The following is a 14,132-nucleotide window of genomic DNA, read 5'->3' as shown; positions in this document are numbered from 1 at the left end:
AAGGAATAAAAAGCAACGAAGTGTTTCAAAAACAAATTCCTAAAACACATGATTAAAACAAGAAATCGAAATGTTAATGGAAAATATTTTGGACTAACTGCTAATGAATGAAAATACAACAGGAGAAAAATTCACAAGATGTAGTTAAAGCAATACTTACACAGAAATTTTTGGCTTTCAGGGTGTATACTAGAAAATTAGAAACAATAAAAATAATCTATAATCTCAAGAAGTTAGAAAAACAACAGCTAATAAAACCTTTAAAAGTGAAAAATGAAAAACATTAAGAATACAACACAATGACATAAAATAACCAATGAAGCCAAAACCTCGTTCCTTGAAAAGAATAATAAACTTGATAAACATCTAGCAAAATTGATCAAGAACAAAGTTGAAGAAACACAAATTGCCAGTCTCAGGAAGAAGTAAGGAGATAAAATTCGAGTCATTAACTCTTATAGAATGCTACAGACTAAGGAGAAATAATAAGAAATTGCAATGTGGAGGCCTGGAAAGTATCCTGAAACAAAAGGGACCTTGGTGGAAAAAACTGGTGACATTTGTGTAAGGTCTTCAATTTAGTTCAAATGTTGTACCAAGTTAATTTCCTTGTTTTGAGAATTGTACTGAGGTTAGGTAAGATGTTAACATTGGGGAAAGTGGGTGAAGAATATACTGAATATCTTTCTGCACCTTTTCTGTAAGTCCAAAATTGGTTCAAAATGAAAAGTTAAAAACGTCTTCATTCCGTTTGACTTTTCAACTGTATTCATCCCCATTCCTGAAACACTGTCTTCCCTTGACTTTGGAATCATGATATTTTCCTAGCTTTCTTTTCCTGGACACTATTTTTCATAACCACAACTAGTCCACTGGTTCATAGGTTCCAGTCTTGACAAAATTTGGGATATGCAGAAACTTACATGGGAGTAGAAAAATATTTTAAGACACACTTGCCTCAAACTCCTTACCTAACTTGAAATCACAGGAGACATAGGGAGACTTCACTTATGAGGAGTTGGAAGTATAAATTCAAGCTTTTCTCAGATGTAGCAGAGTTGGCAAGAATCTGAGTAATAGTAACCATGAAGCTGCACCCATGAACCGCCAACTCCATCCAGAAAGGGGATAGTTCCCGCCATCCTGACTGCTATCTGGGATTCTAGGGAAAACCAGGGAGGAGAAGAGCAAGCGCATTCTGCCTAGGATCTGCAGCATTCATGTTTTAAGCATTAAAGCAAGGGCCAGAAACTGGTGCTCTTTGGCCATAACTGGCCTCCAGGTGTGTGTATTTGTTTTGTTTGAGTTTTTTCTTAAAAACTAGAAGATCTAGCAACACCAGTCTAACAACTGCATGGAAATGAACCATAGCTTCTCTCTTTAGCACAGTATATGCTCTTGGGTTCACCCGAGTCCCTATAAGTACCAGTAATTCTACTTAAACCCAGTCCACTGGCACGGTTTCCATCACTTTCCAACTTCTGCATATATTTCTGTTTGCAATTCCTACAATAAAAGATTTTTATTTAAAAAAAATTAGAGTTCCTATAGACATAAAAAGGAAAATAAAAAGATATTATGAACAACTTTATGCCAATAAAGATAAAAACATAAGAAAAATCAACAAATGCTTTGAAAAACACAATTCACCACAACTGACACAATTAACAGAAAAACTGAATAGTTCTACCTCTGTTAAAAGGATTGAATGTGAAATCATACATTCAGAAAAGATTTTGACAGTTAGTTCTTCCAAATATTTTTGAGAAAACAGAAAAAACTGGATTGTCAAGAATCAGAGGTCTTATCCTTATTAAACTTTATTAATAACTTTAAGAAACAGTCACACAGAATGAGCAGCGTAGGGAGAGGTCCAGAACCAACAACAACTACATTTCACACCATAATGAGGGTATGAAGACTTCACCACTGCAGTCCAAAGTGAGAAAACTCTGACAGTAGACATTCACTCCATAGTGCTCACCCAGGTTGGCCAAGGTTTGTTCAGGCCTACAAAATAGATCAATTTCTCTGTCTGCAAAACTGGCTTCATCAGAGATCCCTTTCCTTTCCAGACCTTCATTGCTAATAAACATCTTGCCCCCTAAACTCCAATTCCGTGTCTGCTTCTGGAGAACTCAAACTATCACAATCAAGTAACTCCTGAAAGCACCTAACAGCCCTAGGGCCAGGGGAACAAAGGAAAGAGGCTGGGTTTATTAGAGTACTGAGGATTAAAACAGGTCCTCTGCAGAGCAGGGACCAGGACCTCCAAGGAGGGCAAGTGATCACCTACGCCCAGTGCTTCAGGAACTCAGAGGAGGACAACCTACTTGCTAACCCCAGCTGCAACTAGGATCTCTGGGGGTATCAGTGGTCAACTGGTGCTGATACTTCTAAGGATGAATGAAGGTGGTTCTGATAGAGCCAACAAATCTGGAATCTGAAACCAGACATGGCTACCAGAGTGAATGGCCCCAGCCAAAAGGACAGTGAGAGTACATTTTAGCACACAGGAAAGTAAACTCCATTCTCCCCCATCCATCATTCCAGGCTACTTCTGCTGCACCCTTTTGGCACAGCCACCTGGAAGACAGCTGGCAAAACAGAAACAGAGTATGTAGTGACACATCCCAGACATTACATGTTAGAGTGATAGAAACAGAAATAGAAAAGGCTAAGACCTGGGCAAAATGAACAGACAGAGGCATATATTCCAAATGAAACAACAAGGCAAACCTCAGAAAAAGAACTAAACAAAATGGAGATAAGCAATCTACCAGAGAAATTCCATGTAATGGTCATAAAGATGCTCATTCAACTTGGGAAAAGGATGGATGCACACAGTGAGAACCTCAACAAAGAAACAGAAAATAGAAAAAAGAAGCAATCAGAGCCAAAGAATACAATAACAAATTTAAAATACACTAGAGAGACCCAAGAGCAGATTAGATGATGCAGAAGAATGGCTCAGCAAACTGGAAGACAGAGTAGTGGAAATCACCCAAGCAGAACAGCAGAAAGAAAAATAATAATTTTAAAAAGGAGGCTACTTTAAGGGATCTCTGGGACAACATCAAGCATACTAACATTACCATTAAAGGGGTCCCAGAAGAAGAGTGAGAGAAAGGGACAGAAAACCCATTTGAGGAAATAATGGCTGAAAACTAGGATGGCCAGACATCCCAAATGGGCAAAAGAAACAGACATCCAAGTCCATGAAGCACGGAGAGTTCCAAATAAGATGAACTCAAAGAGACCTCTACCAAGACACATTACAATGAAAACATCAAAAGTTAAAGATGAACAAAGAATCTTAAATGCAGCAAGAAAAAAACAACTAATTATGTACTAGGGAAGCCCAGCAGACTATTAGCTGATTCTTCAGCAGGCACTTTACAGACCAGAAGGGGGTGGCATGATATATTCAAAGTGCTGAAAGGAAAAACTTACGGCCACGAGTACTCTATTTGGCAATGTTATCTTTCAGAATTGAAGGAGAAATAAAGAATTCCCCAGACAAGCAAAAGCTAAAGGAGTTCATCAGCACTAAACCAGTCTTACAAGAAATGTTAAAGAGACTCCTGTAAACAGAAAAGTGGAGCCCATAACTAGAAATAAGAAAATACGAAAGAAAAGGTGTCACTCGTGAAGGCGAACATATAGTAAAGGTAGTGGACCAACCACCTCTATAGCTAGAATGAGCTTAAAAGACAAAGGTACTAAGCATCATCTATAGCTACAATAATCAGCTAAGGATACGCAAAGCTAAAAGATGCCAAATACGATGTAACAAAACAAAACATAAAACATGGAGGCAGGTAGAAACGTAGTACTTTTAGAATGCACTCAAACTTAAGTGACCATCAACTTAAAACAGACTGCTATATGTGAACCTCTTGATAACCACAAACCAAAAATTTATAACAGGCACACAAAAAGTAAAGGGAAAGGAATACAAATGTACCACTGAAGAAATTCATCAGATCACAAGGGAGGAGAGCAAGAGAAGGAAGGAACAGAGAACTTCAAAAACAACCAGAAAACATTAATAAATGGCAATAAATACATACCTATCAATAATTACTTTAAATGTAAGTGGATTCAGTGCTCCAGCCAAAAGACATACTGGGACTGAATAAATAAAAGAACACCACCATATACATGCTGCCTACAAGAGACTCACTTCAGATCTAAAGGCACACACGGACTGAAAGTGAAGGGATGAAAAAAGATATTCCATGAAAGTGAAAACAAAACGAAAGCTGAGGAGGCAACACTTATATCAGACAAAATAGACTTTAAAAAAAAGACTGTAACAAGAGACAAAGAAGGGCACTACATATGATAAAGGGATCAATCCAAGAAGAGCATATAACATTTGTGAATATTTATGCAACCAACATAACAGTACCTGAATATAGAATACTAACAGACATAAAGAGAGAAATCTACCGTAATACATTAATAGTAGGGGACTTTAACACTCCATTTATATCAATGGATAGATTATCCATATAGAAAATCAATAAAGAAACAACTGGGCTTAAACAACACATTAGACAAGAAGGACTTAATAGATAGATACAGAACATTCCATCCTAAAACAGCAGAATACACATTCTTTTCAAGTGCATATGAAACATTCTCCAGGATAGAGGACATGTTAGGCCACAAAACAAGTCTCAATAAACTTAAGGAGACTGAAATCATATCAAGCATCTTTTCCAACCACAATGCTATGAAACTAGAAATCACTTACAAGAAGAGAACTGGAAACAACACAAACACATGGAGGTTAAACAACGTGCTACTAAACAACCAATGAGTCAATAAAGAATTCAAAGAGGAAACCAAAACATACCTTGAGACAAGTGAAAATAGAAACACAATGTTCCAAAATCTATGGGATGCAGCAAAAGCAGTTCTAAGAGGGACGCTTATAGTGATACAGGCCCACCTCAGGAAACAGGAGAAAATCTCAAATAAACAATCTAACCTTACACGAAAAAGATCAAACAAAGCCCAAAAGTAGTAGAAGGAAGAAAATAGAGATCAAAGCAGAAATAAACCATTAGAGGCTAAGAAAGAAAGAAAAGATCAATAAAACTAAGAGCTGGTTCCTCAAAAAAATGAATAAAATTGATATATCTTTAGCCAGACTCACCAAGAAAAAAAAAGAGAGGTCCCAAATAGATAAAACCAAAAATGAGAGAGGAGAAGTTACAACCAACACTACAGAAATACAAAGGATCATAAGAAATAACCACGACCAATTATACACCAACAAATTGAACAACCAAGAAGAAATTGAAAAGTTCCTAGAAACATACAATCTCCCAAGACTGAGTCAGGGAGAAACAGAAAATCTGAACAGACTGATTACTAATAATGAAATTGAATCAATAACCAAAAACATCCCAACAAACAGAAGTCTAGGACCAGATGGTTTCGCAGGTGAATTCTACCAAACATTTAAAGCATTAATGCATACCCTTCTCAAACTATTCCAAAAAATTGAAGAGGAAAGAACACTTCCAAACTCATTCTACGAAGCCAGCATTACCCTGATACCTAAACCAGACAAAGATACTACCAAAAAAGGCAACTACAGGCCAATATCTCTGATGTACATAGATGCAAAAATCCTCAACAAAATATTAGCAAATAAAATTCAACACTACATTAAAAGGATCATACGTCACGATCAAGTGGGATTTATCCCCAGCATACAAGAATGGTTCAATATCTGCAAATCAATCAACATGATACATCACATTAACAAAAGAAAGGATAAAAATCAGCTCAATAGATACAGAAAGAAACATCTGACAAAATTCAACCATTTATGATTAAAAACTCTCAACAAAGTGGGTACACAGGGAACACAGCTCAACATAATAAAGGCCATCTATGACAAACCCATAGCTAACATCAAACTTAACAGTGAAAAGCTCAAAATTTTTCCTCGAAGATCAGAAACAAGACAAGGATTCTCACTCTTGCCATTTCATTCAACATAGCATTGTCCTAGCTACAGCATTCGGACAAGAAATAGAAATAAAAGGTATCCAAATTTCAAAGAAAGAAGTAAAACTGTCACTATTTGCAGATGACATGATGCTATATAGAGAAAACCCTAAAGACGCCACCAAAAATATATTATATCTAATAGATGAATTCAGTCAAGTTGCAGAGTACAAAATCAATATACAGAAATCTGTTGCATTTCTATCCATGAACAACAAACTATCAGAAAGAGAAATTAAGAAAACAATCCTATTTATAACTGCATCAGAAAGAATAAAATACCTAAGGATATACTTACCCAAGGAGGTGAAGGACCTGTAGTCTGAAACAAGACACTGATGAAAGAAATTGAAGATGACACAAATATATGGAAAGATATATCCTGCTCATAGATTGTAAGAATTACTATTTTTTAAATGTCCATACTACCCAAAGCAATCTACAATTCAATGCAATCCTTATCAAAATACAAATGGCATTTTTCATAGAACTAGAAGAAGCGATCCTAAAACCCTAAAACAAAAGACCCCGAATAGCCAAAGCAATCTTGAGAAAGAAGAACAAAGCTGGAAGTACCATGCTTCCTGGTTTAAAACTGTACTACAAAGCAACAGTAATCCAAACAGTATAGGTCTGGCACAAAAAGAGACCCACAGATGAAGAGAACAGAATAGAGAGCCCAGAAATAAACCCACAATTACATGGTAAATTAATCTTGGACAAAGGAGGCAAGAATACATAATGGGGAAAAGACAGTCTCTACAATAAATAGTGTTGGGAAAACTGGACAGCTACATGCAAAAGAATGAAACTGAACTACTTTCTGACACAATATACAAAAATTAACTCAAAAGAGATTAAAGACTTGAATGTAACATCTGAACTCAAAAAATGCCTAGAAGAAAACATAGGCAGTAAACTCTTTGATATCAGTCTTAGCAATGCATTTTTGCTCAGGTAAGGGCAACAAAAGCAAAAATAAACAAATGGGACTTCATCAAACTAAAAAGCTTTTGCAGGGCCAGCCTCAGTGGCGTGGTGGTTAAGTTTGGCACTCTGCTTCAGCAGCTGGGGTTCAGGTCCTGGGCGCAGACCTACACCACTCGTCTGTCAGTGGTCAGCTGTGGGGGCAGCTCACATACAAAAAAGAGGAAGATGGGCAACAGATGTTATCTCCAGGAAAATCTTCCTCAGAAAAAAAAAATCTTTTGCACAATGAAAGCAACCATCCACAAAATGAAAAGACAACCTACTGTATGGGAGAAGATATTTGCAAATGGCACAGCCAATAAGGGGTTAACATCCAAAATATATAAAGAACTCATACAACTCAATATATATTAAAACGAAAAACACCAATCTGATTTAAAAAATGGCAAGAAGACCTGAATAGACATTTTTCCAAAGAAGACAGATGGATGGCCAACAGACACATGAAAAGATTGTCAACATCGCTAATTATCAGAGAAATGCAAATCAAAACCACAATAAGATATCACCTCACACCTGTCAGAATGGCTATTATCAAAGAGACAACAAATAACAACTGTTGGCGAGGATATAGAGAAAAGGGAACACTCATGCACAGTTGGTAGGAATGTAAATTGGTGCAGCCACTGTGGGAAACAGTATGGAGGTTCCTCAAAAAAACTAAAAATAGAACAACCATACGGTCCAGCAATTCTACTTCTGGGTATTTATCCAAAGAAAATGAAAATAGTAATTCAAAAAGATACATGCACCCCTATGTTCATTGCAGCGTGATTTACAATAACTAAGATATGGAACCAACCTAAGTGTCCACTGACAGATGAATGGATAAAGATGATGTGGTATACATATACAATAGAATATTACTCAGCCATGAAAAAGAATGAAATCTTGCCATTTGTGACAACATGGATGGACCTAGAAGGTATTACACTATGTGAAATAAGTCAGATAGAGAAAGACAAATACCATATCATTTCACTTATACATGGAATCTAAAAAAGAAAACAAAGGAATAAACAAACAAAAAAAACCACAAAACAAAGTCATAGATACAAAGAACAAACTGGTGGTCGCCAGAAGGGTGAGGAATAGGGAGATGGGCAAAATAGGTCAGGAGATTAAGAGGTGCAAATTTCAAGTTATAAATGTTCTATCTGGATGTTGTGTACAACATAGGGAATATAGTCAATGATACTGTAATGACTTTGTATCGTGACAGATGGTTACTAGACTTATTGTGGTGATCACTTTGTAAAGTACATAAGTGTCAAATCACTATGCTGTACACTTGAAACTGACATAATATTGTATGTCAACTATAATTCAGTTTTTTAAAAGGTGTCTTTGCTGTGTCTTTTCTCAGGAAACATAAAGACGTGACTTCCAGAAAAAGTGAACTTTTAATATTGCTTTAAACACTGAAGAGTAAGAACATGATAGAAATCCTTTGGTGTCATATTAATGCTTATGATCCTGACATGAGGGACCATTAATGTTTTCTTTAAACAGTCAGACATGCCCCAATGTTTCTCTACTACTAAAAGAAAACTAGAGATATGTTTGATGAAGCAGGAGCCTTAGTCTTCTGTTTCTTCTTCAGTCTCTTCTTCAGTCTCTTCTTCCTCCTCTTCTGTGCGTTTCGTACAAAGCATAAGGCAGCAACATAAAATTAAAGGAATCAAACGAATAAGCCACAATGCTAACAGGTAACCCCACTTAACCTTAGACTTCTGGTACTTAGGAGGTGGGCCACTATCATCACTACCTCCATCGCCTTCCTGTGTACAGAAGGGAGGTGCCCATCCACGGTCGCAGTGACAATGCTGTTTATTATTGCAGATCCCCTTCATGCTGCAGGTATCAGGCTGACAGTCTTGTGAAGGAGAAACCTTCTCAACGCACTTCTTCTGGATGCACATCTTTTCTGGACCACACATTGTGCCATCTTTCACTTGACCAATATCAGGTATGGACATCCCTAAATGATAATCGGTGCCCCAGCAAGTAGTGTTATTGAAGTGAAGCTGATGCACTGTAGAATGTTCTATCAGTTTAGGAATTACTCCCACATTTTCACATTGAACTCTCCCGCACAGGATATCAGAGGCATTACACCTTACGTATATTGTGCCCTGGATATCACAGTGACCAAATCGACTTCCTTGGGTGTTGATTTTCTGGTAGCACTTCTGAGATGCACTCCTTGCATCTTTGCCAAAAATCTCCTTGCACTGTTTGTCATGGTTATTGCATCTCTTTTCATAGCAGTAGGCATTGTCATTACAGGGAATCCCGTCCTGCACATATACATCTTCTGGGCACTGATGCGATGTCCCATTGCACCACTCTGGAAGGTCGCATTCATTGATCTGTTGTCTGCACAAAGACCCTGATGGCATGAACTTGCAGTCTTGGCAACAAAGCCCGAAAGCACAAGTAGCTCCAGACTTCAGAGTGCAGTTCAACAGACAACAGGGATCTCTTATACATTGGTGTGTAGTTCCACAGTCACATTCCTCTCCTTCTTCAACCACTAGGTTCCCACAATACTGCAGTATATCCCATGTATGTGGAGGAGGCTGAATACATCTTCCACTACGGAAACTATTGTCCCAATACTGGGCATAACTGCAATTGCTGAATTTATCTGTCGCCTGTCTGGAGGGGTACATTATGCAAAACTCAAGTGCACATACACACCAGTCATTGTCATGAGTCATACCCAAATTATGACCAAGCTCATGGGACACAACAACTGCAAAAAGAAGCAGACTCCTATCTTCAAAAACATCAACTCCAGAATTGTGAGGAGTCTTGCATATTCCTCCAACATAGGCAAGACCAAGCGTTATGCCAAAGAGTTTTTTTATGAAAAGATGGGCAATATCATGTGGCAGTCGGGCATCAAGTTGTAAACGCTTCCACAATCCAAAATCTTCCAGAAGCTTGTCTATGTCATCTGTGGCAACTTGGTTTCCTTCAGTCCAGATCTCAAGCCCAGTCAAAATTATATCAAGCTCAAAAGGGCCATAGAGCGCATCTAATATATTGACGACACTAACTACTTCGGTCTGCACTACGGACACATTACTTTGAGAGTGAACATATCGAAGATGGTCCACGACCACTACTAGCTCAAGAAACCGCAAGTGAGTCCACCAGCCTGTAAAAGAACTTTGCCTCAGAGTGGAATCATATGACTCTTGCAACTTCAATTGGCGTGCTATTTCTTCTTCTGTTAACCCACATCTCCTAGGTGGGAACTGTGTATCATCATCTATCTTGTAGACCAGGTGTTCAAATGTGGCAGAAAACCTAACTGGCTCAATTTCATAAGCAAGGCCATTTATCTGTAGCATTCCTCGAAAGCCCCCAGAACAGGTACTGAGGGCAACCAGGGATGCGGGGACCCCCTCCACATAACCATGATAGTAGCAGTCATCAGGAACAAAAGGCTGATCCTGGTGGAGGGAACGCTGGTCTGTGTAGGTGAACACCGGGAGATGTCTGGAAACCAAGAACTTCTTGACCTTCATGTGGACAATGTGTCTCTGGCCACCAAACCGCAGGCTGTAGGAGAGCCAGCCTGGAGCCTCTGCATCTCTGCTGCTGCCAGTCACCTTCAAGGGGATCACCGATTCCGGGGAGGAGAAGCGCTGAAAGGGCCTGGACTGAGAGTGTCCAGAAAGGGACAGAGACACCCCAAACCAGAGCAGCAGAAGAGTGACCCTGATGTGCACCAGGGTCTTACCCATTGCCGTCATGGAGCTGTCATTATGGAGCTATCTGTCCAGGACAGAAGAGGGCAGAACATGAGGCACTGCTGGTCTGGCTCCTCCCTCTGAGCTGCTCAGGGTGCAGCGCTGACCATTATGGATTTGTGTCCTGGCAGACCTGGACCATCAGAGCTGCAATGCTGAAAGTGAAAATAGAAAGAAGAGCTAGGATGGGTGGGTAGGAGAGGGAGGGTGGAAGAGAGAGAAAGAAGAACGTAGATAAAAGTGATTCTGCAATTGGGACAAGGCTTGAATCAATAAAGTGCCTGAGACTGTCTTTCATACACATGAAAGGAGAAGGAGTAGGGGAAGGGCAGGCTTCCAGGGGAAGAGGTGAAGGAGATTCATCACAGGTGGATAATTGTTGAACCTGGATGGTGGATACACAAGGATTCATTACATACTAGTCTCTAAACATGTAAACTGGCATCAAATTTTCCACATTAAAAAAGACTGACATCTGACTCCCAAATTTTCCCTCCACCCAAAACTCTACTGGTACCCTGCTATCTTCAGCAAGCATGTGGACAAACAACCCCAAACCCACCATTTTTGTCCCTTTATTCAGACAGCTTGTTCCATCTCTCCTTTTCTTCTGCAGACATCTTATCTAGCCCCACTCTGTTTGAAGTTAGCAAAGTAAGCCCCGTGTAAGGGACTCATTACTTGGGGAGACCCCATCCAATCAAGACAAATTTTTATCTGCAGAAAAGCCCTGGACATTCAAAGGAAGGCAGCCACACTGATGGGGAAACAGGGAGTGGGGCTGCTATTTTGGGGCAAGGCAAACAGCCCAGTTGCCTCCAATCACACAAGGAGGCAGCAGGCTGCTCTCCACCCAGCCCAGCGCATCATGTTCTCAATCATAAGAGACTCATCTTGGTTCTATAAATACAGACTCTATTCTCTTCTTTACATGGCTGGTGAGTTAGCTGAGTTCTCTAGAGAAAGCTGGATTGAGGAGTTTAAGCCTAGAGTCAGTACATTAAAATGTTCAAAAGACCGTAATTCGAGTGGACTTATGTCATTCCCATTGAAAATGAAAATTTTAGTTCAGGTAAAAGCTAATTGTGCTCATTGACTGACTTTCAGTTAAAAGTAACAATAATTTGCTTAATATGTGACAGCAAAAGTTAAAACAAATGTGGAGACATATTTAAACACATACTGGTGGCCTGAATCTTCTAAGTAAGAACAGAAACAGGATCAGCAGTATAGAGCATGAGAAATAACCTCAGTATTATATCAAGAACACCTGTATACATCTGGGACTTTTCCAGAACTAATAGATGGCTCCTGGAAACCAAGAATACTAGATGAAACCTCTCAGGGAAAGCACCTCTGATAGAGGTGAAATCCTAATTACCACATTTCCTATCCAAGTCTCTCTTCAAGATATCCTTGGTATTTGCTACAGATTTGGAGATATTAAGATAGGAATGTGTGAGTTGTAAGAGGATTAATAAAGATGAAAGATCATAAAGAGAAAAATAACCTCTATTAAGCTTTATCAGGAAAATGATGTGGTAAAAATAGAAAAGTCCATTGCCAAGAGTCTTTGAGACTCTTGTCTTTGCCACCATTGCACTGCTCCAAAGACAAGCCCTGAAGGAACATGGCATTAGCACTAATTATCTGACTGGTGTCACTCCAAAGCCCTTCCTTTTTTTATGACCAGCACTTCAAGCAGTGTGAGAACCTTCCTCTGCATCAGTCATGAACTCTTTCTTCTATTTCTAGAAACTATATCAAACTCATCAAAATCCCTCTCTTATGTCTCCACTCACTCTCGTTCACAACCTAATTCAGCATTTCTCAAACTTGGGTCACAAACCACACAGGGTTATGAAATCGATTTAGGGAGCCACAAGTAATTGAAACATGATAAGGTAGAAAATATCAGAGAACTTCACAAAGATCAGTGTCACCTTCTCTTACCTGTAACCACAAAAGCTACAGCAGCATTCTGCTGACACTCCTTATGCTAATTATCAACTATTTTCTGAATTCCAAAAATAAAATTTATATTGTGTCTATGAAGCTAGAGATGGGAATCTGCACATCGTATTTCTCCATTGCTATTTGGCTTGCTGAAGAGTTTTGCCAAGAAGGGTGCTAGAGGAAGAATAAAAGGCAAAAGGAGAGGACAAGAGACTTGCTACTACCTATTTACCTGTCGTTACTTTCTGTGAATCCTCAGCAATGGTGCTTTGCTCCGGTGGTGAGAGTTGGTTATCACATTCCCAGGACCAGCTCCATCAAGCCCTGTCAAAGGCACAAGTACCTGGTGGACAGCGCGCCCTCCCCAGAAGTCTGAAAGCCAGATGTACACAGCCATCCTCCAGCACCCTAAGCAACCCATGCCAGGGTTCCTTTCTCAGATGTTCCAGGCCATAGCACAAAGCAGCTTGATATAAGCCCCATGTGTGTAGCACCTCTCTCTCCAAGATCTGAGTCACAGTTTGGAGGACCTTCTTCCACCCAAGGAACCAGCACCAGCTCAGCCTTACCTTAGAAGAGGTACAGCTATCAGCTGCACGGTCTCCCTTTTCTGAGTTCTTAAACTGCCAGCATCACCTGGGCAATGCTCTGTCTTCTACAGTCAAGGTCCAGATCTTTGCGGCCCACTTGGAGAGTTTCTAGGTTACGATAACCCCAATCACTTCCCTTTGTTCCCCCATTCTTAGGAGTGGGGCTCCTTCTGGCAACTCATACCTCTGTGTTCCTCAGTGTGCCCTTTTTATCGTTTTAGTCCTCTAACACCCTTTCAAGAATTCCCTATAATAATTACACTTGCTGGGTTTCTCGTTTCTGGACTAGATCTTGACAGATACAGGACTAGGTACCAGGAGTGCTGCCAAGAGAGACAAGACAAAACAGGACTGTGGGATTGGTTTGGGCATGTCCATGGCTTTAACGCACTGCTGAACTCCTGTCCAGTGGGGAATGGGCATATAGTGACATCACAATCAATTAAATTACCACCCCATGTTCGTTGTCATGAAGCATCCTACAGAAGCAAGTGTGTGGGGGACTAAGTGAGGGCTATGATGATGACTAAGGTCACCTCCAGGACTGAGGGGTGGGGTGGCCATACTGCATTCTATTGGAGAATTTGCACAATAAGCTCAAGGCTCTAAATTCTCAGCTCAGAGAGCTGATAATGGTGGGCCTAAAAGAATCTCTCATTTGTTTTAGCCACATGGCCAACCTCACAGGAAATCGAATTCAACTGTGGAGTTACAGAATCACAACGTAAGCTGAGTACATAGATTCGCCAAGACTCTAGAGGGAAATTTATGATACTGACTGAGAAGGGAAAAATCCTTGACA

At 39.7% G+C, this 14,132-nt stretch overlaps 1 protein-coding gene across 2 annotated transcripts in view; it reads right to left on the bottom strand.

Moving 5' to 3' along the window:
* The window catches only part of LOC111770330 (disintegrin and metalloproteinase domain-containing protein 20), a 114,946-nt gene extending 101,042 nt beyond the window's left edge, over positions 1-13,904 (bottom strand). Inside the window, exons 1-3 of one of the 2 annotated variants that reach the window (XM_023628008.2) lie at positions 13,310-13,904; positions 12,973-13,064; positions 8,405-10,939 (exon numbers count right to left, since the gene is read on the bottom strand). In XM_023628008.2, the coding sequence (XP_023483776.2) occupies positions 8,601-10,787 (2,187 nt within the window). In that variant the 5' untranslated portion in view covers positions 10,788-10,939; positions 12,973-13,064; positions 13,310-13,904 and the 3' untranslated portion in view covers positions 8,405-8,600. Of the gene's footprint in view, positions 10,965-12,972; positions 13,065-13,309 lie in introns of those variants that run through there. The other variant, XM_023628009.2, reaches the window with a different exon arrangement.
* Positions 13,905-14,132: the final 228 nt, after the last annotated feature.

The sequence above is a fragment of the Equus caballus genome, chromosome 24 (genome assembly GCF_041296265.1).
Source record: "Equus caballus isolate H_3958 breed thoroughbred chromosome 24, TB-T2T, whole genome shotgun sequence".
Classification (NCBI taxonomy): Eukaryota; Metazoa; Chordata; class Mammalia; order Perissodactyla; family Equidae; genus Equus; species Equus caballus.
The sequence above is the reverse complement of the archived record's forward strand: the minus strand, read 5'-3'. Positions and strand labels throughout refer to the sequence as shown.